The sequence below is a fragment of the Mastigoproctus giganteus genome, chromosome 11 (genome assembly GCF_048544385.1).
Source record: "Mastigoproctus giganteus isolate SK-2022 chromosome 11, ASM4854438v1, whole genome shotgun sequence".
Taxonomy (NCBI): domain Eukaryota; kingdom Metazoa; phylum Arthropoda; class Arachnida; order Uropygi; family Thelyphonidae; genus Mastigoproctus; species Mastigoproctus giganteus.
The window spans coordinates 143,542,459-143,569,397 of record NC_143585.1 but is presented as its reverse complement, the minus strand read 5'-3'; the positions used below and the strand labels follow the sequence as shown (position 1 = coordinate 143,569,397).

General features: G+C 36.9%; 1 protein-coding gene across 1 annotated transcript in view; it reads left to right on the top strand.

Annotated features, from left to right (window-relative positions):
- Positions 1-24,612, top strand: part of LOC150078492 (transcriptional regulator protein Pur-beta-like) — a 247,945-nt gene extending 223,333 nt beyond the window's left edge. Inside the window, exon 9 of the mRNA XM_090384653.1 lies at positions 24,496-24,612. Coding sequence (XP_090240779.1) covers positions 24,496-24,612 — 117 coding nt within the window. The remainder of the gene's footprint in view (positions 1-24,495) is intronic.
- The last annotated feature ends 2,327 nt before the right edge of the window (positions 24,613-26,939 follow it).

The following is a 26,939-nucleotide window of genomic DNA, read 5'->3' as shown; positions in this document are numbered from 1 at the left end:
GCTTATGCTGCACCAGCCAAAAAAAAATAACATAATAATAAAATAAAATAAAAAGAATAAAATAATAAGAAGAAGAAGAAGAAGAAAAAAAATTAATAACAGAAAAGGAAATAGACAACCTATGCATTTCCCTCCACCTGTAGGTAATTATCCAGCTGACCTTTGAATTTCCCCAAACTGTCAGCCTTTATCACCCATGTGGGTAACTTATTCCAGTAATTTATAACTCGCTGGCTAAAATAAAACTTCTTGCAATACAGTCTAAACATCTCCTCCTGTAACTTGAAATTATGGCTCCTTGTTCTAGACTCATTTATAACCATGAAAATGTCGTCCTCATTCATTTTGCTTATGCCTCTCAGAGCCCTAAACACTGCAATCAATTCTTCTCTAAGATGCCTAGTTTTCAAGCTCTGCAACCCACATATTCGAAGTCTTTCCTCATATGGACGCCCTTTTGCTGATCTCACCTGGTGAGTTACCTGTCTTAGGACTCTTTCAAGAAGCACAATGTCTTTCTTTAGGTGCAGTCTCCATACTTGAACACAATATTCCAAGTGTAGTCTAACAATAGCCTTATATAATGGGATTATGACATCTTTATCTCTACTAGCAATTTTTCAATAAATCATCAATATGACACCATGGGCCTTCCTTGCAACCAATCTACAATGCTTGGAGAACTTCATGTCAGACTGTATCGTAATACCCAAATCTCTTTCCTCCACTACTGCTTTAATTCAACTCTGCCGCCAAGTGTATAAGTTATTTTGGGGTTACTGTTAAAGTGTAAGCTATTCCCCAGGTGCAATACCTTATACTTTACTGGATTAAAGCATAGCTGCCATTTTTCTGACCATCCCTGTCTAGGTCATTCTGAAGAAGCTCTGCTTGGCAGTGATCATTAACTACTCTACCAATCTTTACATCATCTGCAAATTTAGACATCACGCACACCCTCTATCCCTTCATCGATGTCATTTATGAAAATCAAAAACAACGGTGGTCCTAATACTGATCCTTGGGGAACCCCACTTCTTACATCAACCCAATCTGAGGAATAACCATTTATCACAACCCTCTGCCTCCTGCCCTGAAGCCATTCAGCTATCCATCTAAGGATTTTTCCCTGTGATTCCAACCTGTTCCAGCTTATAAAGTGACTGCTCATGTGGGACCGAGTCAAATGCTTTGCTGAAATCCAAATAAACAGTGTCAAAATTATTCCCTAAGTCAGGCTCTTGACTTAGTGACCCTGTCAAAATAGCTAACCAGATTTGTTAAACATGATTTTTCCTTTACAAAACCATGTTGCTGCAGACCAAGCCGCAAAAAATCCAGATCTTAATATACAAGATAACTTTCAGTTTGTACCATTTACAGATTATAGGGATGTATTTCGTACCAAATATACTTCCATCTGGAAACAACTTTGGAGGGACCAATCATGCAATAAACTTTGCAGAATAAAAAAAGATCTATGTTTGTGGCAATCTAGCTCACGTACAAATAGACAGGAGGAAGTTATATTAACAAGACTGTGCATTAGACATACCTTCCTCATTCACAAACATTTACTTTTAAGCGAACATCCACAGCTCTGCTCTGTCTGTCAGATACAACTTACAGTAAGACACATCCTGATTGATTGTCCATCCTATTCAGCCGTTCGAACTACATCCTTCCAATCATTAGCAAACTTGCAAGCTCCTCTAACCCTCTCTCATGTACTTGGTGACAAAGCAAACCTAAGTGAGCTCTTTATATATATTAAACATCTAGGAATAATAAATACACTCTGATATATCCATCCTAAATCATTAAAATGAATGTAATGACGCTGACAGACACATATTGGCCACAGTTGCCCTTGTGTCGTGAAACTTTCATACCAACAACAACAACAACAAAACCATGTTGCGTATCCTTCAGAATTCCATTTCTATCTAAATGATCCTGGACTCCACCCTTGAACATTACCCCCATGATTTTCCCTACTACTGAAGTTAGACTGACCGGTCAGTAATTTCCCACTACACTCTTAGAACTGCCCTTATGTATTGGAGATACATTGGTACTTTTCCAATGCAACAGTATCACTCCTGAGTCCAGTGATGCTCTCATAATTAGGTTCAATGCACTCACTTGCTGCCTCCCTTAAGATTATAGGGTATATGCCATCAACGCCAGGAGTCTTACTGGCCTGTAGGCTTGAAAGATTTTTCATTAAATAAATATATGAAACTTCAACATCATTAATTACATTTTTTTTCAACTTCATTCCATTAATTTCTCATTGACATAAAGGATTTTTCTTCTGTAAATATCAATGCAAAGTAACTGTTGAGTTCATCTGCAACTTCAGCTGGGGTATCTAATACTATCCCACGTCCATTATGTAAGGGTCTGATCTGGTTTGTCCTTCTCTTCTTCACATTTACATATGTGAAGAATTCCTTATCCTCCCTCTATGCCAGCAATTTCTCATAATCTGTCTTTGCCAGCCTAACCATTTCTGTGGCACTGTTACAGATCAATTTGTAACTGTTATAGGCTTCAGTACTTTTTATTGCTCTGTAACTTTTCCATGCTGTCTTTTTTTGCTCAAGTAATATGGCAACTTCATTATTCATCCAACCTGGAATCCTCCCTGTGGAATTTTTTTTAATGATATATAAGCATTCAAGGCTTCTGTGATTAATGTTTTAAAGGTATACCATAATTCAGTTGTATTAGCTCTCTGTGAGATATCTACCCAGTTAATAGAGGCCATGTAGCATCGTAAGCTGTTGTAATTTCCTTTCCTGAAATTATAACCCATTCCTTTGCCTTTAACTGCTGCTACCTGTCTCTTCATCATCTACCATAGAACTCCGTGATTGCTTCCTGCTACTGGTTCCTGTACTATCAGCCCTATTATGTCATCTGGTTCATGAGTGATGATGAGGTCTAAAGTATTCTTTTTCCCTAGTATTTTCCCTGATATGTTGATACAAATAACAATCATCTAGTTGATTTAAAAATTGTCTCCCATGGGGAGTTTCCTTCCCATTTGTTCTAATCAATTAGAGGCAAATTAAAATCACCCATAATAAGACATTCACGCTTACTTGCCCATTCCATTTGCATGTAGAGGCTCTCATCATAATCTTCACAATCACCTGGCCTGTAGATTATTCCACCTTCCATTATACCTTTGCTTTCAACAATCTCACACCGTGTGCACAGATTCTATAGTAGCATGCGAAATGTCTGAATCCAGGAAAGCTTTCATTGCATTCAGGCTGCTTTTGATAAGAAGCATGACCCCCATCACCCCTTCTATCTACCCTATTCTTCCTAAATACATTATACATACCATACTGAAATTCATCATTCCCTATCTCCGGGTAGCACCAAGTTTCCATAAGCATTATTATATCAGTGTTACTTGTCCTAGCAGTTCGAATTCACTCATTTTATTGACAACCCTTCTGACGTTACTCTTTAAACAATTAAGACTTAGTGTTCTTATATAGTTAACTGCACTAACACACCCCTTAAAGTTATTTAAGCTCGCTTCCCTGGCATTAGCTGCCCGCTCATTTGAAACATTTCTGCCCTCAGAACACCTTGCTAATATGTTCTGTTGTGGTAACAAACAAGAACTCTTGAGGTATGTGCAAGCGTTACTTTGACCAGTATTATCACATAAACACATATCTATATTACCCTGTCCCCACAAACTAGCAGTTTTCCCTGAACCAAAGGTATCCTTAATAATACTGGAAAAACTCTTACACCACCTATGTTTAAATGTAACCTGTCTCTACAAAACAGATTCCTTCTACCTACAAGTGCGAGCCAATCTGAGAGAAATTTCCCCCAAAAAACCTTGCAGAGTCCTTCAAGTCATGGGTATCCTCTGACGAAGTGTTCAAGGTGGATCTTGTAATAACCATTTTAAAATTTACTTGAGTTAATCCACAAGGCTTTCAGCATATAATCCCTCCTATCATGTCTGGGCAGAATTGCAGACACGTGGACATTGTGACCTAACTCGCGGCATTTCTTCAGCACGGTCCTATATTTGTCTAACAAATTGTCAGATTGTGTATGCTTAATGTCATTAGTTCCCACTTGAATAATAATTTTCTCTTTAACCCCCTTAAAATCTGACAGTCTGTTGGTGACATACCCTGGTTCTAATCCTTATTACAAAAAATATTTCCCGTTTCCCTGGCAATGGAGTCTCCTAATAAAACTAAGTCCTCTTGAACCAGAGTAGTTTGCACTTGGTTATTCTGTTCTGAATCGGGAGTGCATCACTTGGTAGGTTGCTACAGTCTTGGGTCCCTGACACTCCCAGTGACATTATTCTCGAGGGCAAGCACCCATTTTTTCAGTGACTCAAATTGTTCTAGCAATGCACCAAATTTTAACTTAAGATCGGTGCACTCCTTACACCAGTGACAAAGAAAATAATCTCCAAGTGAGCTAGGATTATCCACTAGGTCGACCTTGGATACATGCCACAAGTTCTGCAAAGGATAAAATCATGACTCACCCAGGAATCGCCATCAGCATTTCTGTATGAGTCATGGTACCCTCTGACGAAATGTTCAAGGTGGACCTTGTAATAACCATTTTAAAATTTACTAATTATTAATAAAAGAAAGTTTCAAAAAATTATATTTATAATATTAAAAAATCAAACTATTACAGGAAAAAAACTTATCAAAATAAACTTTACAATATACTATAAATAACCTTTGAAATCCTGCTCTACTTCACTAAACCTGCTCTAATCTCCCTCTTATCTATACTTCTGTGCTGTCACTATGCAGAGCTCCAATAGGCACGTCTGCTCGCCACTAATGCCAACAGTAGCGTTTTGGCACCGTAACAAGAAAGCCTGGGTTACAAGATATGTCTTCAATGAATGGGTGCTTGTAGTGTTCTGTCCTGCAGTGAAGAGTTATCTTGAGAAAAATAAGCTTTCTGTGAAGGCACTGCTCCTGCTGGATAATGCCCCAGGCCATGATCCCAACCTTGTTCAATCTCTTGAGGCACAATTTGACTTTGTTTGTCAAATTTTTGTCACCCAACACCACTCCTCTTCTTCAACCAATGGACCAGCAAGTGATAGCAAACTTCAAGAAAATGTTTGCAGGTTACTTTGCAGCGACCTCTGGTGAAACTGCTCTCACCCTGAATGATTTTTGGAGGTCGAAGTTCAGTATCCTGGACTGTGTGAGGCTGGTTGTAAGTTCTTGGAATGACATTTCTACCAGGTGCTTAAATTCAGCCTGGAAAAACATCTGGACTTTAATTATCTATAATGCTGTTGGATTTGATATGGTTCTTTGACAAATGATATTGTCACTCTTGGTAAATCAATGGATCTGGAGGTTGACAAAGAGGATGTGGAGAACCTTATTGATGCTCATGGGTAGGAGCTGACAACAGAGGAGCTATAAGGGTTGGAGAAAATTATGGAGAGCGACACTGAAGAGGAGGAAGAAGATACCCAAAAAAGTGTCAGCTGAGGAGTTGAAGACTGTCATTTCTTGTTGGGAGCATTTAAGAGAGGTGGTAAAAAACACCCCATTGAAAACACTGAACTCATGATGTGCAAAATGGAAGACAAAGTCATTTCTTACTTCAGGATATACAAAAAAAGTCATCAAAAACAGTCCACTTTGAACAGTTTCTTTGCCAGTAGCAGCAGACACCTGACATAGTCCCACTACCATTACACTGCCATTGATTTCATCAGCTGGGCACTTCAAGTCTAAGGTAAATGCTAATTTATTGTTTTTTTTTTTATTTTAAGATGTTTTATAACTATTTATTAAATAATCTTTATCAAACACTCAGTTTTACTATTTTACGTGTTGTTGGGGTCGCGCCTGTCAAGAGTTTGGAACGAATTACAGGAAATCAATGTATTATTGGTTTAAACTTACAATGGGTTTTGTGGAACGAATTACCATCGGATGTTGGGACCCCAATGTATAAAGAATTTATAATATATTATATTTCCAATATATCCTCTAATTACAACAGAAACTTATACACTAAACTGTATTACAGTAAGAAGAAATTAAAGCTGTTAAAACAATATGAAAATACCCGTGACAAGTGATATTGCTATTAGATGTGTTATTCATTTTGTTTATATTTATATGAGATGGTGCTGATTGTTCTTATTTATCATTATTTATTTATTTTATATTGATTTTTTTATTTTTTTATTAGCATTATGTCCCTTGTATTATTTATACAGTTTTATTTTAATTATCACCTCTTGTATTCCTAAGATTATTACTAGTCTATTTTATTAATAAATAAAATAAATTAATAAAATAATCGGTAATTTAAAGTAATTTATATTATTAGTAGTGGTAAATGATGGAAGGAATCAAGATTATAGAACATCAGCAAAAAAAAAAAAAAAAACTTCCCACGTCACCCATCCATCCTCTCTAATAATTTTATTTGCCTAGTTCTTTAAATTTATTCAAACTACTCACTTCCAGAAGGTAATTTGTTCCAACAATCAACTACCCACTGGCTAAAGGCAAATTTCCACACATCTATCCTGCAAGGGCCTGGTTTCCAGACATTGTAGAACTGAAGTCTTTCTTGATAAGGGTAAGCTTTTGTTCCCTGACTAATTTCATTGTTCTTCTCTGCACTTATTCCAACAGAGACCTGAATGCAATACTCAGGATGTGGCCTAAACATTGCCTTATTTTTGTATATTATATTTTATACAGTAAAAATATGTACATATCACAAAACTTAAGTTTAAGAAAAAGTCTTGAAGTGTCATTCCCAGGTCTCATTTGCCAGTATGAAGTCTCATTCCAAGTCTTTTGCCAGTATTAATACTGGCAAATGATGCAAGAAAGCAAGCTTATACAGCATCAGACAAAAAAAAAAAAAAAAAAAAACTTCCCATTTCACCCTCCAACAAATTGTCTAATTCTTCCTTGAGATCCCAAATTAACAAAGTATTACAAAAATTAAACCGTTACCAAAACTTTACTCACTACCAAAGTTAAAATTAAGCTACCAAAGCTACTGAAAAGTATTTAACTTAGCAGAAATACTTGAGAAAAGTTAAGGATTAGATTTACAAAATAATGTAGAAATTAATTTCAAAAAATTACATAATTTAATTTAAACAAATTTCAAATGAAACTTATTCAAATTATCCACTTCCACAACACCAGATGTCAGTTTGTTTCAACAATATATTATTCTCTGGCTGAAATGAATTAGCATTAGTAGATGCATATGTTGCAAGAAAGAAAGCTCATACAGCACAGCCAACCCCCCCCCCATCCATTTCACCCAGACATTTGCTCCAAACATTTGTCCAGCTTTTCCTTGAATTTATTTAAGCTCAACTTCCACAATGACAGATGGAAGTTTGTTCAAGCAATCAACCACCCACTAGTAAAGGCAAATTTCTGCACATCTGTTCTACAACTGTCTTTCCTCGATTTGAATTTATGGCCCCTCAGGTGCATAATCTGACCAAGAAGAAGAAGAATCGAATTAGCATTGAGCTTGCTCAAACCATTCAAGGTTTTATACACCTCAATCAGATCACCTCTGAGGTGCCTAGTCTCCATATGCTACAATTTGCAGAACTTAAGGTTAAGAGCAACCCTTTGTTCCTCTCATCAGTCGTGTTGTTCTTCTCTGTACTCATTCCCGCAGCTCTACATCCTTCCTAAAATGAGGCCTCGAGACCTGTATGCAGTACTCAAGGTGTTGCCTGACCATTACCTTACACAAAGGGATAATCACCTCCTTATCCCTGCTAGTAAAATTCCTATATAGCATTAACAAGGTCCCATGAGCTGCTGTGGCAGCTTGTCTGGATTGCCATCACCTTATACAAAGGGATAATCACCTCCTTATCCCTGATAGCAAAATTCCTGTATATCATTAACAAGATCCCATGAGCTGCTGTGGCAGCCTGTCTGGATTGCTCAGAAAACTTTATCTGACTGCACAATTACCCCCGGTCTTTTTCATTCTCCACTACCCTGAATGTTGTACCGCACAGTTGGTATGTCACTCTGGGGTTACTGCTACCTATATGCAGTTTTTTTTTTTTTTTTTGGTAGTTGTTGGCGCATCGGCTTCTGTGGCCATAATGCACCTCCCAAGGTTTTTGCAGTACTTTGATCCAAGCCCGAGGCGGGATTCGAACCCGCGACCTTTGGGTTGCCAGGCAGGCACTTTACCCACCCGGCTAGCCCGGTCGGCCCTATATGCAGTACTTTGCATTTGTCAATATTAAACTTCGATTGTCACCTCTCAGCCCATCTGCCTAGCTTTTCTAGATCCTGTTGCAACAGTGTACTGTTATTACTCTCATTAACAACTTTGCCCACCTTTGTATCATCTGCAAACTTGTACATAAAACCTGATATACCTTCATCAATATCATTGATAAATATATAGATTAACAATGGGCCAACCCCGAACCCTTGGGGACTCCACTAATAACATTAGTCCACGAGAGCAGTGTCCGTTGATTACCACTCTCTGTCTTCTCCCACTCAATCATCCCTTTATCCATTGTAGCAATTTGCTCTTAATGCCATACTGCTCCAATTTGGACAGCAGTCTTCCATGTGAAACAGTATCAAAAGCCTTCCTAAAATCCAAGTATATGATATCAAATTCATTTTTTGCATCGAGTTCCTCTGTGACCACATCATAGTATCCGATCAAATTCCTGAACCAGAAATCCTAATTGTTAACAATCTTTCAAAATCATATCATGAACAGTATCAGTATTTTCTATAGTTGCAATCATAAGTTGTTGAAACTATAGTTATTTTTTGGTGGCTGTTTTACTCCTTTTGAATTCAACAACCCTATTTTTTATAGTACTATATCAGGGGTCGGCAACCTGTGGCTCGCGAGCCACATGCAGCTCTTTCAACATGTAAATGCAGCTCTAACGTTTATCCTACATGAAGCACAATTTGAAATGGAGTTAGAGGACTTAAAAATCAACGACATGTGGAGTGCAAGACTAAAATGCCTTAAAACTGAAAGTAAGAATTTGGAGAGGTAAAAGGCTGCCCTTGCAATTCTACACAAATGGATGGCGATAGATGAGTTGAAAATGCAAGACCAAATTGTGTTTGGTGCATGGAGTAGCTTACTGGACACGTATATAAATTTGAAAATATTTGCGTTTGGACTGTTCTCAGTTTTTGGTGCGACATATTTCCGCAAGCAAATATTTTTGAATATGAACTATATTAAAAATAAATCAAGAAACTGTCTGAACAATGTGAGTCTCAGCATGTTTAAAGATGAAAATTACAGCATACTCGCCTGATGTTGAGAGACTTGCTCAAGAAGTTTAGCAGCAAAAGTCACATTAATTTGTGCCTAATTGGGTGTTTGTTACATTTTTTCAGTATTAATATTTCAAAAAAAATATTTTTTTAATAAAACACCAGCTCTATTCCATTTCTTAAAAACTCCCCCCTCTTCTCAGCTTGAGCTGAGGTGCGGCTCTTCGGATTTTTTTTTTTTTTTTTTTTTTTTCCAATTAGATCAAAAATGCTCTTCACTCAAAAAAGGTTGCCGACCTCTGTACTATATGATGAATAATTACTGTGGCGACCCCATAGATTTTGTTCCAAGAGTTCATTTCCAAAATAAAGTATTTAATTACTGCAGTGCACTCAAATTTTCACTTTTGTGAAATTTTGGGGGATGTAACTTTTAAACCAAACAATAATAATAGAGTAAACTCTTACTTTAACAGACGTGAATTTAATGGACTTTGGAAATAATTGGCAGCATCCGCTAAACCAGGCTTTTCATCTGTGCTGAACCCGGAATTGCCTCAGTTTGATGGTATTTACCATCAGTTAAAATATTTACACAATAAAGCAAATTTAACTCATCAAATGAGAAAGTTGGCCTTACTCTTTTTTTTTTTTTTTTTTTTTTTTCCTAAAGATCATTGGATAATCAGGTCAGGTAGAAAAGCTGTCAAAATGCTGTATGAGTCTTTTTTGTTCCCTTTTATAATTATTGAAGAAACTTGTTTTTGAAATAATTAATACCTTAGTGATAAGTTAGCTTCATAACAGCAGCAACTGCTGTTAAGAAGAAACTGTAATCAAATTCTTTAATGTATTTAAGATGTGAAAAAGCATCTGGGGTATGGATAGAACTCGTGCATAAGACAACTTTTTCTCTTAGTATGACCGTGGTTTATGGTTTATAGCTTAGAGTGCCAAGCTGCTCTCAGTAGTCCAGCCAGAGCGGCCCACTCCCAGCTTTTGAGGGCCTTAGCCAAAAAAAATAAGGTACTAAGGACAGGGAAACAAAATAGAACACCAAAGGAGTAAGTCTCATTTGAATATACTTTTTTTTAACAATGTTTCCCTTTTGAGCTTGAGGACATGCAAAATTAGTCTCATGTTGCTGTCCATAATTGACCTTGTAACACATTCATTAGTGTCTACAAGAAGTATAGCGTGTGAAACTTTTTCCATTACAGTACTGTACTGCAGTTTCCACAAGGTACTATAGTTTAAAACTTCATATTGCATTTTTATTGTTCACAATTGAGACCTGAGTGGTTAAAAAAAAAAAAAAAAAAAAAAAAAATTGAAATATCAGTGTTTATGATAAATTGAAGATAAACGAGAAGTCACAGACTATTTTGGTGGCTACCTTGTCTGAGGAAGACTGGGTGAAAAAAAAACCAAGTTTCTATAAGATTAAGGAAAAACTCAAGCAGTAAAGTGTTCTGTGAAGTTTGATGTTGGTGCCTTTAGAACTTAGTAGACAACTGATGGTTACAGAAAACATGACAATAGCTTATAACAAAAAAAAAAAAAAAAAAACTTGAAGATGCGCTGCAGTAGCATTCTGACTTCTGTTCCAGAGAAAATAATGGAGTCTGTGGTTAAAGAAGTATGGCAGGATCATCTGAACAGGAATGGAATTCATACAGAAATCTCAGTGTGGTTTTGCTAAGCAGGGGATCCTGCCTAATTAGCTCTATGACATAGTAACAAAGGAACTGTCTGCTAACAATTTTGACATCATATAATTATACATTAGTAAAGCTTTGGAACATTATCGCACTAATGCTATAATGCTCCAGAGATGTCAAGTGGTGCAGTGGATAAAGGGATGGCTCTTCTTGGAATAATGTTATTGATGGAGCCCCCTTGGGGTTCTCTGCTGGGTCCCTTACTTTTCACAATATTTACTAATGATATTGATGAAGACATATCAAATTTACGTTGAAGTTTGCAAATGACATAAAGGTTGGCAGAGTAGTTAATTAGAGGAAGTACGGCAGCAAAACCTAGAAAAATTAGGGTGATGGGCTGAGGAGTAGCAATTGAGGTTTAACATTGATAAATGCAAGGTACCACATATGGGTAGCTGAAATCCCAGAATAACATAACATTTACATGGTACCACACTTAGTGACAGGAGAATAAAAAAAAAAAAAGACCTGGGGATAATTGTACCGTCTGATATGAAGTTCTCTGAAAAGTGCAGAGTTATAAAACAGCTCATATAGGGTTCTGTCAATGATATTATTCAGGAACTTTGCCAGCAGAGACAAGGAAGTAATTACCCATTGTATAAGGCAATAGTAAATTTGTACTGCACACAGGTATGGAAACCTCATTTTAAGAAGGATATGGATCTCCTGGAACAGGTGCAGAGAAAACGATCAGGTTAGTCAAGAACAGAAAAGGTTTTACTCTTATTTAAGGGGGCGCCTCCGTAGCTAGGTGGGAAGGAGCAGCAGTGCGTAGCACACGCTTCTTGATTAGACCGGGGTTCAAGCCCATCACCACCAAATACGGAGATGCGGAAAGGTCAGGGAATGACCACCGCATATCACGGAGCAATATGGCCTTAGTTGCTAATGCTCCTAAAAAAAAAACCAAATAACAAATAACTCTTATTTAATACAAAAGACTTCTGTACAATACTTGGAAACTTGCATTTTTTTGGGTTTTATTTTTAAAATGATTACCTTGTATTAGAATAATGATAATAACATTCACAAGAGTATTCTTAAAACGTGCTTATATGTGCACCTTTTTAGTGGATCTCTATTAAGATTTCATGAGTCTCAGAGAACTTATTGAAATCCAAGGGAAGAACCACAAATAAGTGGAACCAGTTTGAATACTAATCCAGTATATAATTTTGTGTTAACTTCTAGTTGTAGCAGGGGAAAAGTCATAAAAGGTGGATCTTTTTTATTTGAGTAGGAGAAAACTACTTGAGGCTGCCAAAAGATAAAATCATTCCATTAATCTTCTATATATAAAAGAATATTTTGGAAAATAGCGCTTTTTCACGTGCACACTTTTTGCTTTCTGCAAGGCAGGGCTAACTGCTATTGTGTCATACTACAACAAGGTGATTGACAGGTCTGTCTCAAAGATCACTCCTAGGCACATCACTCTTAAATTAAGCTGCTAGAACTCATTACCTGATTCCATTTAGTATCGTTATGATGTCACACAACGTTGACAGTTTGGCCATTGTTAATTGTGCGGTTTTTTAGTATTTTTAATTTTAGAATTCTACATTTCTCAAGGCAATGATTCAATTTTTTCAAAAGTTTCTTCAGCTATTAGCAGTGTTGTTAATAATGGCAGTAATAGAAAAGAGAAAAATCGTATCAGAAAGGTTGAAAACAAAAGATCTTGAAGAGTATAAGATCTTAAGAAAACAAAGAGATTATAATAAGTTAAAGACTACAAAATTAAGAAAGGAAAGATATGAAAACAGCAAAAAAAGGAATCACAAATTGTTGATAGCTCGACTGAAACTCCAATCATTGATAAGAAAGAAAAAAAATCATAAAAAATTAAAAAGTGGTAAAAGATGAAAATAATCAAATAGAGAAAATATTCGCAGTTCAGGAAATTTAATACATGACGTAGTAGTAGTAGTAGTGGCATGTGATGCAAGAAAGCAAGTGTATGAGCTTATGCAGCATCAGCCGAAAAAAAAAAAAAAATCACACTATTCCCTCCAAATGCCTGTCCAGTTCCTCCTTAAATTTATTCAACCTATCAACTTCCACGACAGATGGAAGTTTGTTCCAGCAATTCACCATCCACTGGCTAAAGGCAAATTTCCACAAATCTATTCTACATCTGTCTTTTCTTAATTTGAATTTATGCCCCCTTAGGTTCGTAATCTGAACAAGTGGAAGGATCCCATCAGAATTCAGCATGCTCAACCCATTCAAGACCTTATACACCTCAACCAGATCACCGCGCAGGTGCCTAGTCTCCAGCCACTGCAATTTGCAGAACTTTAGCCTCTCTTGGTAAGAGGATCCCTTCATTCCCCTCACCAATCTTGTTGCCATTCTCTGTACACGCTCAAGCAAATCGACATTCTTCCTAAAATGAGGCCTCCAGACCTGTATACAGTACTCAAGGCGTGGCCTGACCATTGCCTTATACAGAGGGACAATCACCTCCATCTCCCTGCTAGCAAAATTCCTATATATCATTGACAAAACCCCATGACCAGACCTGGCAGCCTGTCTGCATTGCTCAGAAAACTTCATATCTGACTGCACAATTACTCCCAGGTCTTTTTCATTTTCTACCACCTTAAGTTAGTACCACACAGTTGGTACTTTTCTCTTGGGTTACTTCTACCCATATGCAGTACTTTGCATTTGTCAAGGTTAAACTTCAGTTTCCACTTCTTAGCCCATCTGCCCAAATTATCTAGATCCTGTTGCAGTAGCACACTGCCATTACTGTCATTAACAATCCTGCCAACCTTTGTATCATCTGAAAACTTCAACACTAAGCCTGATATACCTTCATCAATATCATTGATAAATATACAAAACAACAGTGGACCCAACCGAACCCTGTTGGACTCCACTAATAAAATTAGTCCACGAAGAGCAGCACCCGTTGATTACCACCCTCTGTCTTCTCCCACCTAACCGTCCTTTTATCCATTGTAGCAACTTACCCTTAATACCATTCTGCTCCAATTTGTACAATAGTCTTCCATGCGCAACAGTGTCAAAAGCTTTCCTGAAATCCAAATATATTATATCAAAATTATTTTTTGCATCCAGTTCTTTGTAACCACATCATAATAACCTATCAAATTTGTCAGACAAGACTTTCCCTTAACAAACCCATGCTGTATCTGAATTATTGCTGCAGTCTTGTCTAGATGATCCTGCAATGCATCTTTAACCAGTGACTCCATTATTTTACCCGGAACAGAAGTTAAAATAACCGTTCTGTAATTACTCGTGTCACCCTTCGATCCCCCTTTGTGAATTGGAATACATTTGCACATCTCCAGTCCGTGGGAACCTCCCCTGAGTCCAAGGATGCTCTCATAATTATGGCTAAGGGTTTGCTTAGTTGCTTTGCCGCCTCCTTTAATATAACTGGATAGAACCCATCCACCCTAGGTGCTTTTCTTATGTTTAACTTCAACAATTTCTCCTCCACTTTGCTCTCAGTTATTACAAAACCATTAAGTACCCTGCTACAATTTGATAACCTTCTGTCATTTTCAAACCTTAATAATTCGTTACGTGTGAATGTAGATGCAAAATACTCATTCAGTTTGTTTGCTATCTGAGCAGGATCATCAACAGTCGAACCATCGATGTCAAGTGGACCAATCAGATTTATCCTCTTTCTTTTAGAGTTTATATAAGTAAAGAAATCCTTGATGTTTTTCTTAGCATCTTTTGCCAAAGATTTCTCATAATCTGCCTTCACCTGCCTAACCTCCTTTGTGACCTGATTACAGACTAGCTTATATCTGCCATAGACTTCTGAGTCACTTGATAATTTTTATGCATCTCATGCATATTTCTTCTCTGTTACTAGGCTCATTAGTTCATTTGATAACCATTTAGGCCTAAACCTTGAACAATATTTCTTAATAGGTATGAAACTTTTAGTAGCATCCATGATTAATTCCTTGAATGCTTCCCGCTTAAAATTTACTGTTGGTAACATCGTCAATTGATCCCACTGTACAGAATTTAAAAACTGTCTGAGACCACTGTACTCACCTTTACGGAAGCAAAAACCCTTTCCTTTACCCCTGATGGTAATTAAATCTTTAAGTAAATCCCACATCAGTACACTGTGATCACTGCCACCTAGTGGTTCCTTTACCTGCAAATTTTTAATACACGAATGATCACTGCTGATAACCAGATCAAGAGTATTACCCTCTCTGGTTACCTCTCGAACATGCTGCTGCAGAAAACAATCATCCAATAAATCCACAAAAGTCTGACTAGTGTGTGAGTGACCAACCCACAAATTCCAGTCAATATCTGGGAAGTTAAAATCCCCCATTATAAGACATTCTGATTTACTAGCCCACTCTATTTCTCTGTACAATTGTTCATTGCACTCATTCGAGTCATTAGGCCTATAACACACTCCTACTCTTATTTTTGCTTTCGCAGTGCTTATGTCACACCAAACTGACTCAACAGTGCACTGTTCATCTATATCAACTGGGTGCACTTCTTTTGATTTTGTTTTTCTTAATTAACAGCATAACACCTCCTCTCTTCCTATCCTGTCTATCCTTTCTGTACACATTGTACTCCCCAAATTCCAGTTCTGCATGCCTTATATCTGGGTGACACCACGTCTCTGATATCCCAACAATATCCGACTTTGATGTCTTGACTAACACTTCAAATTCATCAAATGTATTTACTATACTTCTAGCATTGGTATACATGCAAGTATACATGCACCTATTCCTAGTTACCCTAACACATCCCATATACCCACCTATTTCACAATGACTGCCATCCGTCCCTGAAACCCCCAACACCCTTCGCTCCAGGTCGCTACTTATTCTAATAGAAGTTGTGCAAGAATCACCTTCACCTCTGCCTGCAGCTACTGTTAAACTATTAGTCCTCGTATCCCCCCAAGCTAGCAGTTTTCCAACCCACCTAACACTGCCTCGATAGCATCAGCAAATATTCTTGCACCCTTTCTATTTAAGTGTATCCCATTCTTGTACAAGCAGTCTCTCCTGTTAACAAGTACAGACCAGGCTGAAAAAAACTCTATCCCTTGAGCCTTGCACAATCTTTCCAGGTCCGAATTGATCGACAAGGCTCTCATCATATACTCCCTCCTATCGTGTCTGGGCAGAATTACAGACACTTTCAAATTCAACCCTAATTCATGGCTTTTGTTCAACAGTGACCTGTACTTGTTAAGTAATTCTGCCGGTCTCTTACTCTTAATATCATTTGTGCCAATGTGTACAACTATATTACCTTTTGTGCCCTTAAAAGATGATATCTGCTCTACAACGTTATCAACCTTTGCCCCTGGAAGACATACCCTGGTCCTGTTCCACTGTCCTTTTTACAAAGCATGTTCCCCGTTTCTGACAATAGAGTCACCAACAACTACTAGTTCCTGTGGGATCAGCGCATTCTGCCTTGGGGGTTGCCGCTGTGTTGTGCGATGACCAAGCGCAAGCTCTGGTTTTGATGTGGGCAGCTGAGAGCTTGACGGGCACCTCAATTTAGATCCTTCGAGGGCATCCACCCTGTCCTTCAAGCTCTCATATAGGCCCATAACAATGTTGAGTTGTCGCCTGATTTCCTTACACTCCTTACATTGCGCGCACACACAAGACATCCCCCATGGCAATATCATGTTCTGGAACAGAACATGATAGTGACGTTTTTGAAAGTATCGAAACTTCTTTGCAAGAAAAGTTTTTAGCTGCAACAAATAATACTGTTCGCTGAATGAAAAAAATGTATCCGAAATTTAAGATTCTAGGGGAATTTAAATTAGTTTATTCGTCAGACCAAATTATGCCAGATAGTTGTAAAGCTGAAGTATACAACTCTGTAACATTCAAAACATTTTATTCTCTGGAGCCTTCAGGTTTACCGCTGCATAAATTACTATTAAAGTTAAATGCAATTGTTACGTTTTTAAGAAACTTAGATATAAAAAATGACTACGTGCAGTGGAAATAAGGAAGAAATGTTTGGTTTGTGAACATGTCACAGGTGACATGTTCACAAACCAAAGCTCGATCAAAAGCATATATTCCACAGATTCACATTTATTCAAATGAAGGGGAATATAACTTCATTTTTCAATTAACACAGTTTCCTATGAAATTGGCTTTTGGTATGGCAATAAAGAAACGGGCAAACATTATCTGAGGTTTGTGTTCACTTAACATCACCATGTTTTTTGCATTGGACAATTGTATGTTGCATTAAGAGAGCTAAAAATCTCTTTGTATTAATGGAAAACAAATCAAAAAACAAAAAAATTGGACAAGAAATGTTATTTATAATCAAATATATAAATGATGGTTTTGTTATTAATTTGTTTTTAGATAATAAAATAATATAATATAATTTTTGTACATCTTTTGATTATTAGAGGGGGTGTGGGGGTTCCCCCTACAAAAAAAAATAAAAACATATAATTCAAGTTCATGTGACACAAGTCTAAGGGGAGCGAAGCAACCTTCTGACTTGTACAGTCAAAAATCAATTTTCAGCATTGCTTTTTTTGTGCAGGATGGGGCACCAGCTCACTAAGCAAAAATTGTCTGATGGATTGGATGGCATATTTAACACCCTGTGATTACTTTTTTTGTATGATTCTTATAGAATAAAGTATTTAGTAATAAGCAGAAGTCTCTGCTGGAGCTTCAGCAGTTAACGATTAGAGAATTTGAGAACATTTCTGAGGAACTGCCTTGCCATGTGTTGTTTTGTACCGAAAAGTTTACAATTTGGCAAGGACAAAATGGCAGCCATATTAAATAGATGTATTATTAATTTCTTTTAAGTTTATGTATTTCCTTTTTATTGTGCTACCATTAATTAAAATATAGCATTAGCATTAGTAGAGACACATGATGCAAGAAAGCAAGCTTATACAGCATCAACCAAAAAAAAAAAAAAAAAATGCCTTCCCATTTCCCTGATCCATTCATTCCAAATGTTTGTCTAGTTCTGCCTTGAATTTATTTAAGCAATCAACATTCACAACAACAACAACAGATGGAAGTTTGTTCCAGCAGTCAACCACCCGCTGGCTAAAGGCAAACTTCTGCACATCTATTCTACAACTGTCTTTCCTCAGTTTGAATTTATGCCCCCTCTAATCTGAGCAAGAAGAAGAATCTTGTCAGCATTAAGCCTGCTCAATCCATTCAAGGCCTTATACACCTCAATCAGATTGCCTCATAGGTGCCTATTCTCCAGAAGCTGCAGTTTGAAGAACTTAAGCCTTTCTTCATAAGAGCACCCCTTTGTTCCCTTCACCAGTCTTGTTGCCCTTCTCTGTACATGTTCTAGCAACTCTACATGCTTCCTAAAATGAGTCTTCCAGACCAGTATGCAGTACTCAAGGTGTGGCCTGACCATTTCTTTATACATGGGGATAATTATTTCCTTATCCCTGCTCTCAAAATTTCTGTATATCATTGACAAGACCCCATGACCTACTCTAGCACCTGTTTGCACTGCTCAGAAAACTTCATATCTCACTGCATAATTACCCCAAGGTCCCTTTCATTCTCCACTACCCTGAATGTAACACCACATAGTTGATATATTTCTTTGGGGGCCGCCTCCGTAGCCAGGTGGAAAAGAGCAGCAGTGCGTAGCACATGCTTCTTGATTAGACCTGAGTTTGAGCCCATCACCACCAAATACGGAGGATGTGGAAAGGTCAGGGAATGACCACCACATATCCCCGGAGCAATATGGCCTTAGTTGCTAATGTTCCAAAAAACAAACAAGTTTCTCTGGGGTGCTACCCATATGCAGTACTTGGCATTTGTCAATGTTAAACTTCAGTTGCCACTTCTCAGCCCATCTACCCAACTTTTCCAGATCCTGTTGCAGCAGCATACTGTCATTACTATTATTAACAACCTTTGTATCATCTGCAAACTTTGACATTAAGCTTCATATACCTTCGTCAATATGATAAATATACAAAACAACAATGGGCCCAACACCGAACCCTGAGGGACACTACTAATAACATTAGTCCACATAGAGCGGTACCAGTTGACCACTGCTCTCTCTCTCTCTCTTCTCCCACTCAACCATCACTTTATCCAGTGTAGCACCTTAATCCCATATTGCTCCAATTTGTACAGTAGTCTTAATGTGCAACAGTATCAAAAGCTTTGCTGAAATCCAAGTATATGATATCAAAATTATTTTTTGCATCCAGTTCCTTTGTTACCATAGTATCCAATCAAATTGGTCAGACAAGACTTCCCCTTGACATACCCATGCTGTGTCTGAATTATTGCTGCAGTCTTGTCTAAATGATCCTGCAATGCTTCTTTAACCAGTGACTCCATTATTTTCCCTGAAGAGAAGTCAAACTGACAGGTCTGTAATTGCTTGTGTAACCCTTTGATCCCCCTTTGTGAATTTGAGATACATTTCCACATCTCCAGTCCGTGGGGACTTCCCTCGAGTCCAAGGATGCTCTCATAATTATGGCTAAGGGTTTGCTTACTTCCTTTGCTGCCTCCTTTAATATAACTGGATAGATCCCATCCAGCCCCCAGATGCCTTTCTTATGTTTAGCTTCAACAATTTCTCCCCCACTTTGCTCTCAGTTATTACAAAATCATTCAACTCCTTGTTAGTTTGATAAATATCTGGCCCTCTCCTCCTTGAATAACCCCTCATATGTGAATGTAGATTCAAAATACTCATTTAGTTCGGCATCTATCTGAGAATGATCATCAGTAGTCAGCCCATCTATGTTAAGTGGGCCAATCTGATTCATCCCCTTCCTTTTAGAGTTTATATAAGTGAAGAAGTCTTTTTTTTTTTTTTTTTGCATCCTTTGCCAAAGATATTTCATAATCTGCCTTTGCTTGCCTAACCTCCTTTGTAACTGGATTATAGATTAGCTTATATCTGTCATAGGCTTCTGTGTCCTGACAATTTATGTGCATCCCATACATTTTTCTTCTCTGCCACGAGTCTCATTAGTTCATCTGACATCCATTTGGGCCTGAACCTAGAATAGCATTTATTATTTGAAACAAAAAGCCTAGTAGCTTCCAAGATTACTTCCTTGAATGCTTCCTATTCAGAATTTGCTGTTGGTAACATCGTTAGTTGGTCCCACTGTATAGAACATAAAAAGTCTCTGAGACCACTGTAGTCTCCTTTACAAAAGGCCGACCGGGCTAGCCGAGTGGGTAAAGTACCTGCCCGGCAACCCAAGGTCGCGGGTTCGATTCCTGCCTCGGGCTTGGATCAAAGTACTGCAAAAACCTTGGGAGGTGCAATATGGCCATAGAAGCCGATGCGCCAACAACTACCAAATCAAAAAAAACAATCCTTTACAAAAGCAAAAACTCTTCCCTTTACCCCTGATGGTAGTTACATCTTTAAGTAAATCCCACATCAGTACACTCTGATCACTGCTACATAGTGGTTCCTTTATCTGTAAATTCTTAATGCATGAATAATCACTGCTGATAATCGGATCAAGCAGTAATTATTCATGCAAGTGTTACTCCCTCTTGTTGCCTCTCTAACATATTGCTGTAGAAAACAATCATCCAATAAATCCACAGAAACCTTGTGGGTTGGTCACTCGTACACTAACAAGTTACAGTCTATATCTGGGAAGTTAAAATCCCCCATTATAAGACCCTCTGATTTGCTAGCCCACTCTATTTCGCTGTATAATTGTTCATTGTACTCATCAGAGTCATTAGGCCTATAACAAACTCCTACCCTCATTTTTGCTTTTCCAGTGTTTATGTCACAAAAAACTGACTGAACATTGCACTGTCCATCTATGTCAACTGGATGCACTTCCTTAGATTTTATGTGTTTCTTAACTAATAGCATAACCCCTCCTCCCTTCCTATCCTTTCTGTACACATTTTACTCCCAAATTCCATTTCTGCACCCCTTATATCTGAGTGGCACCAAGTCTCTGATATCCCAACAATATCCGTCTTGGTTGTCTTAACCAGCACTTCAAATTCATCAAATTTGTTTACTATACTCCTAGCATTGGTGTACATGCAAGTATACATACACCTGTTCTTACTCCTAGTTACTCTAACACAGCCCATGTATTTACTTGTTTCATGACCCCCAGCAACTGGCTTTCTGGGCTGCTGCTCATTCCAATAGAAGCAGGGCAAGAATCATTTCCACCTCTGTCTGCCGCTACAAATATTAACCTATTAGTCTGTGAATCCCCCCCCCCCAAGTTAGCAGTTTTCTGACCCGCCTAACATTGCCTTGATAGCATCAGCAAATATTCTTGCACCCTTTCTGTTTAAGTGTATCCCATCCCTGTAGAAGCAGTCTCTCTTGTTAACAAGCACAGACCACACTGAGAAAAATTCTACCCCACGAGCCCTGCACAGTCTCTCCAGAGCCGAATTGATTGACAAGGCTCTCATCATATATTCCTCCTATCGTGTCTGAGCAGGATTGCAGACACTTTCAAATTTAACCCTAACTCTCGGCGCCTAATTTTTTCAGCATTCACCTGCACTTGCTTAGTAAATCCGCAGATCTCCTACAATTATTGTCATTATTGCAACATGTACGATGATATCACCTTTTGTGCCCTTAAAAGATCATATCTGCTCTTCAAAGTCATCAACCTTTGCCCCTGGGAGACATACCCCTGGTCCTATTCCACCTATCCTTTTTGCACAATATATTTCCCTTTTCTCTGACATTTGAGTCACCAAATATAACTAGCTCCTATATGACTAGCACATTTTTCCCTGAAGGTTGCTGCTGTGTTGCTTGATGCATAAGCTTGTGCTCTGGCATTGAGTTGGGCAGCTGAGAACTTGATGGGCTCCCATTTTATTCCTTAGAGGGTATCCACCTGACTCTTCAAGCTCTCATAGATGCCCATCAGAAAGCTGAGTTGGTACCTAATTTCGTCACCTAGTACACACAAAGACATCTTCCATGGCCAGATCATGTCCTGTTCGAGAGAAAGAAAGAGAGAGAGAGAGAGAGAGAGAGAGAGAGAGAGAGAGAGAGAGAGAGAGAGAGAGAGAGAGAGAGAGAGAGAGAGATCCGCAAAAATGTCACATTTTGCACATTTTTTTAGACTGTGATGCGTTGAAGAATTGTTCCCTACGGTTCTCCCATGAACCACAGCACTTTCGCTACTTTACACAAGTTTCTTTGCTGCTCTAGTCTGGAGCATGATTTCCGTTTAAATACAATTTAGTTAACAGTAAAAATTAAAAGGATTTATAAATTTAATTGATTAATTGCCACTACTATACTAAGCTAACAGAGTCCAACTACAGTCCTACTCATTACGCTATCTAGTTTTACGTTATGCATTACACTATCAAGTTCGAGATATACGTAATGCTATTCCGTATCGATACTAGCCAGGTGGGTAAAGTGCCTGCCTGTCAACCCAAAGGTCGTGGGTTCGAATTCCACCTCGAGCTTGGATCAGAGTAGTGCAAAAACCTTGGGAGATGCAATATGGCCACAGAAGCCGATGTGCCAACAACTAACAAAAAAAAAAAAAAAAAAAAAAAGTATCAATACTACACAATGGTGGCAAGTTTCAAACAATACAAGTTTTACCAATACCAAGTAATAACCCACAAAATCTCTAAGTTCAAAATAAACTAAGTATTGTAGCTAGGAATATAAAGCTACTTCTAGAAAATAAATTAATATGCCAATTTAGTCAATAAAATGGCAAAAATTTAAGAAAAACTTTTCTATTTGCTGGAGCTGTAAAAACTTCCCCCACACAAAGCTAATCTCGTTCCCACCTATCCTAATATTTAAAACCATGTTCTTTGTAGTCAAAAATGTTCCCTTACTTATGGACCACCCTGTAAGTCACATTTAGCTCACTGTTCTTTTTATTATTATTATTATTATTATTATTAGCCATATGGTGCAAGGAAAGGAAGCCTGAGGCTTATGCTGCACCAGCCAAAAAAAAAAATTCTCGCGTTACCCTGAGAGAGAAAGAGAGAGAGAGAGTCAGAAGTAGAAGGGAATAGCCAAAAAAGCAAGAAAGAGAAGAATGATGATATCCAACTCAGGACCCTGGTTTTGCCAAGCCCATACTTACAGATGTGAGCCCCTGCTGACAGCTTCTTAAAAAGGGAGCAGTTAATCACAGTGTTTCATTTTCATATTACTGTCCAATATATGGCTCTACAATAATTTTGACCATAAGTGGAATGTCAGGAAATACAGCTATGTTTCTATTTTCATCATAAAAGTTTTCAAGGACATAACTCTCGGGCACTATATTTCATTCTTTCCATAACTTTTGGTTTTTAGTTTTTTCTAGAAGTCACTTACACCACCTGTTATTAGAGTAGATGAATATAGTTATTCATCTAGAGGATATTTTTTCTCAAAATTCATGGAAAAAATAGTATGCAAAAAGTTAAAGGTGCTATCTGCTTAGAAATGGAAGCAGCTGATCGAGTTCCTCGAACTGTACACCTTGCTATATAGTTCATGGAAATGCAAACTGTGATCCTTATGTAGCATCTTAATGCTCAACAAAAAAGTACATTGTCCATTCAAAAAAGAAAAAAATGAAAATAGGTGAGTAAAATAGCATTTCATTATGCTAAATAATATCTTTGGTTTAACAGTCCCAAAACACAGAGAGCAAGAGCACAATAAAAAATTTTTAGAAGTTCAATTTTCCAGTAAATATTATACAAATCCTACCAGGAGATTTAATACATTTCATTTTCATCTTCAAATTAAGCAAATTTACAGAATATTGCTGTATATTACGTTTATTTGGAATAAGGAAAAATTCTTAGTAATATAATAATAACAACCACTTTCTGTTTAAAAATAGAAAAAAAGAAGAATAACAAGAATAATTGCCTTTATTATTAGCTCATATAAAACTATTTTTTAGTTTTATATAAACTAATAACAAAGATTCATATAAAATTTTGGAAAATTTTAGGCAATTAAAAAATTGCTTAAAAAGAGGGGCAAAAAAGTGAATTTTTAAAATAAGAACATAAAACAGAAGCAACTCTACAGAAAAACAAATATGTGCACATTTGTATTTCCTTTAGGTTCAAATGAGCTAATCCTAAATGTTTCAATATTAATGAATATTTAATGTTCATAATATTAAAAAAAAATGAAAGCATTAACTGAAGCTGTCAGTGAGATTGAACCAGACAATAGTGTGGAACTTTTAGCAAGTGCCACATCATCGTATTTCATATAAAGTGTATAGTTTATTTATTTTTTTATATTTATTTAATAATTTTATTTAAGCAATTACTGACTTATTATAAATACTTCAGAGGGTAAAACTTTAACAATGTAGAATATTTTGAATTACATATAATTTAACTTATTAGCATACCCTAATAGGTTATAGTTAATTTTATATATTGCAGGTTAAGAGTAATTTTAGGACAGCAATTACCATTCCAGAGAAATGTTGGATACGTTTCCGGGATATATTTGCAGATTATGCAGAAAAGATGAAGGAATTGACAGAAAAATGTGCTTAAGGAGGCAAATGATGAAAATTGAATATCTGATATATATATATGTATATATATATATAGAGAGAGAGAGAGAGAGCAAATTAGATATGAAACAGCAGTATATTGTAACAATTTCTGTTGCACATATAACTTCAGACATTGACTGTTTATATAATACAAGTTCTGTTGTGAATCACTTCATACTCAATAGTTAAAGGCTGATGATTTAGGCAGTGTTGTTTTACCAGTGAAAAAATATGTTAAATGTTAGCAAAAAATTAATCAGTCCACGGCTGCTTTATTTTGTACATTCCACCCCTTGTAAGCATTTTCATTTAGCATCCTTTGAGTACATGAAATGTAAGCTAGAAAATGTTTTTCCTGATGTTAAACAATCAACTTTAGTCATCTTTGCCCCCTCAAAAATTGCATTGGTTGTATTGTGAAATTTAAATTTAATATCATATTGGCCTGTAGTGAACACATTCTATTTTACAATGTATTTGGGCTATTCAAAGTGCTCAATCCTGAGCAATATATGCTAAGCATGATGCTTGAATATTTATCATTTAAAAAAAAAAAAAAAAAAGACTGATGAAATATTTATTCATCATTGGCTTTTTTTGTTAAATTTAACAAAAAAATTTTCCTCAAAAGAGATTCTGTCATCAACCCTTATCAGACACTGAAAGTGTCTTAGTAACATTTCAAGATGGATTGACAACGTATATTGAAGGAGTTTCATCAGTTGTATTCAGTTTTATTGCAAAATCAAAATATACAAATATCATTAAGTAAACTGCAAAACACTTTTAAGCAGGACTGAGAAAATCATGACATCTAGAAGTATTACCACAGTGGCTAGTCTTTATGGTAATATTTTATTTACATTTGGTTTCCAATGATTTCAGATACATGATAGCAAAATGCCTATGCCAAAGTGCATGCACGCACACAAATGTGCATGTATGTGTGAATGAGCGAACATTTTTAAACATTTGTTCAAATTTATCATCAGAATCCATGACAGTTTTTTTTATCTCTGATGAAAGTTAAGTATGTATATATTTTCAGGTTTCTTTAGAACGTACCAGTATTTTATAGTGATAGCTTATTTCAAAGTTTATTTAAAATTGTGTACCACACAGTTATGAAACACACAGCAGCTAACAAGTTAGAAAATGTGATATTGTAAATGACAGATTTCTTCATTCTGATGAAAAGGAACAATTCCAAGTTTGCTAGCTCATAAGCTGGAACAGTAACTGAAGTGACAATAATTAAAGGTTTTTAATCTGCATTAAATATTGCTTCTGGGATATGCGGTGGTCATTCCCTGACCTTTCCACATCCTCCGTATTTGGTGGTCACGGGCTCGAACCCCGGTCTAATCAAGAAGCGTGTGCTACGCACTGCTGCTCCTGCCCACCTGGCTACGAAGGTGCCTAAGAAGAAAGTTGAACGAAGTATTCCTGAATGAACTGAAGTACGTTAAATTTACTCACAACTCTGCTGTCAGAGAATATGTTGTGGTTTCTCTCATATCATCTAATGTCCAGTGACATTCCATCATTGCACTAAGATGGTTCCTCCAATATTTGTGACTGATAAGTCAGAAAATATCTGTGGAAACTTTTTAATGGAATGTACTATCCCTTCCTGTCTCTTATGTAAGTATGAATGCCTATTTAGGGCCAAAAGGGGAAAAAACTTTTCCCTTTTATTTTATTATTTTTTTTTATGTAAACCCCAAACACAAGAGGTATTAGAACCTATAATACTTAATACCATGCATGGGTTGGAGGTTGAGAAGACGAAAGAAGATATTTGTTGACATTAGACTTCAACTTCTGTAGACTAATTTTCAGGAAATACGTATGAAGGAAGGTTGTTCCAGAAAACAGCAGTTTAATGAATAAACGAGGAAGATGAAAAGTTGGTTCTGTGAGTTTGAACTTGGACAGTAAATGGCTGGTGGTGGCCGTACTTGTTCAGACTGTTTTGAAAGAGAGAGAGCGGGAATTAATGAAGCCAATTCAGAGAACAGTGCCCATGGAAGTATCTGTAGAAAAGGCATGCAGCAATGTTGTATGACAGCTTTCTCTTTCAAAACATACATTTCAACCCGTTTTGGTTGGAATTATTCTCTAAATTAAACTTTGGATCTCTACAGAAATTTTTCTGAATGGAATAAGAATGGAATTTTTTTTTTCTATAACTATGAAACAGCTCATTCAGATATTGCTCAATGTAATAAGAATTAATGAATAAATAAGTTTCATGACTGTCATAATTCCTTCCATATATATGTCCAAAATTTTAAGCTTGAAATGCATATACTGTACTTTATT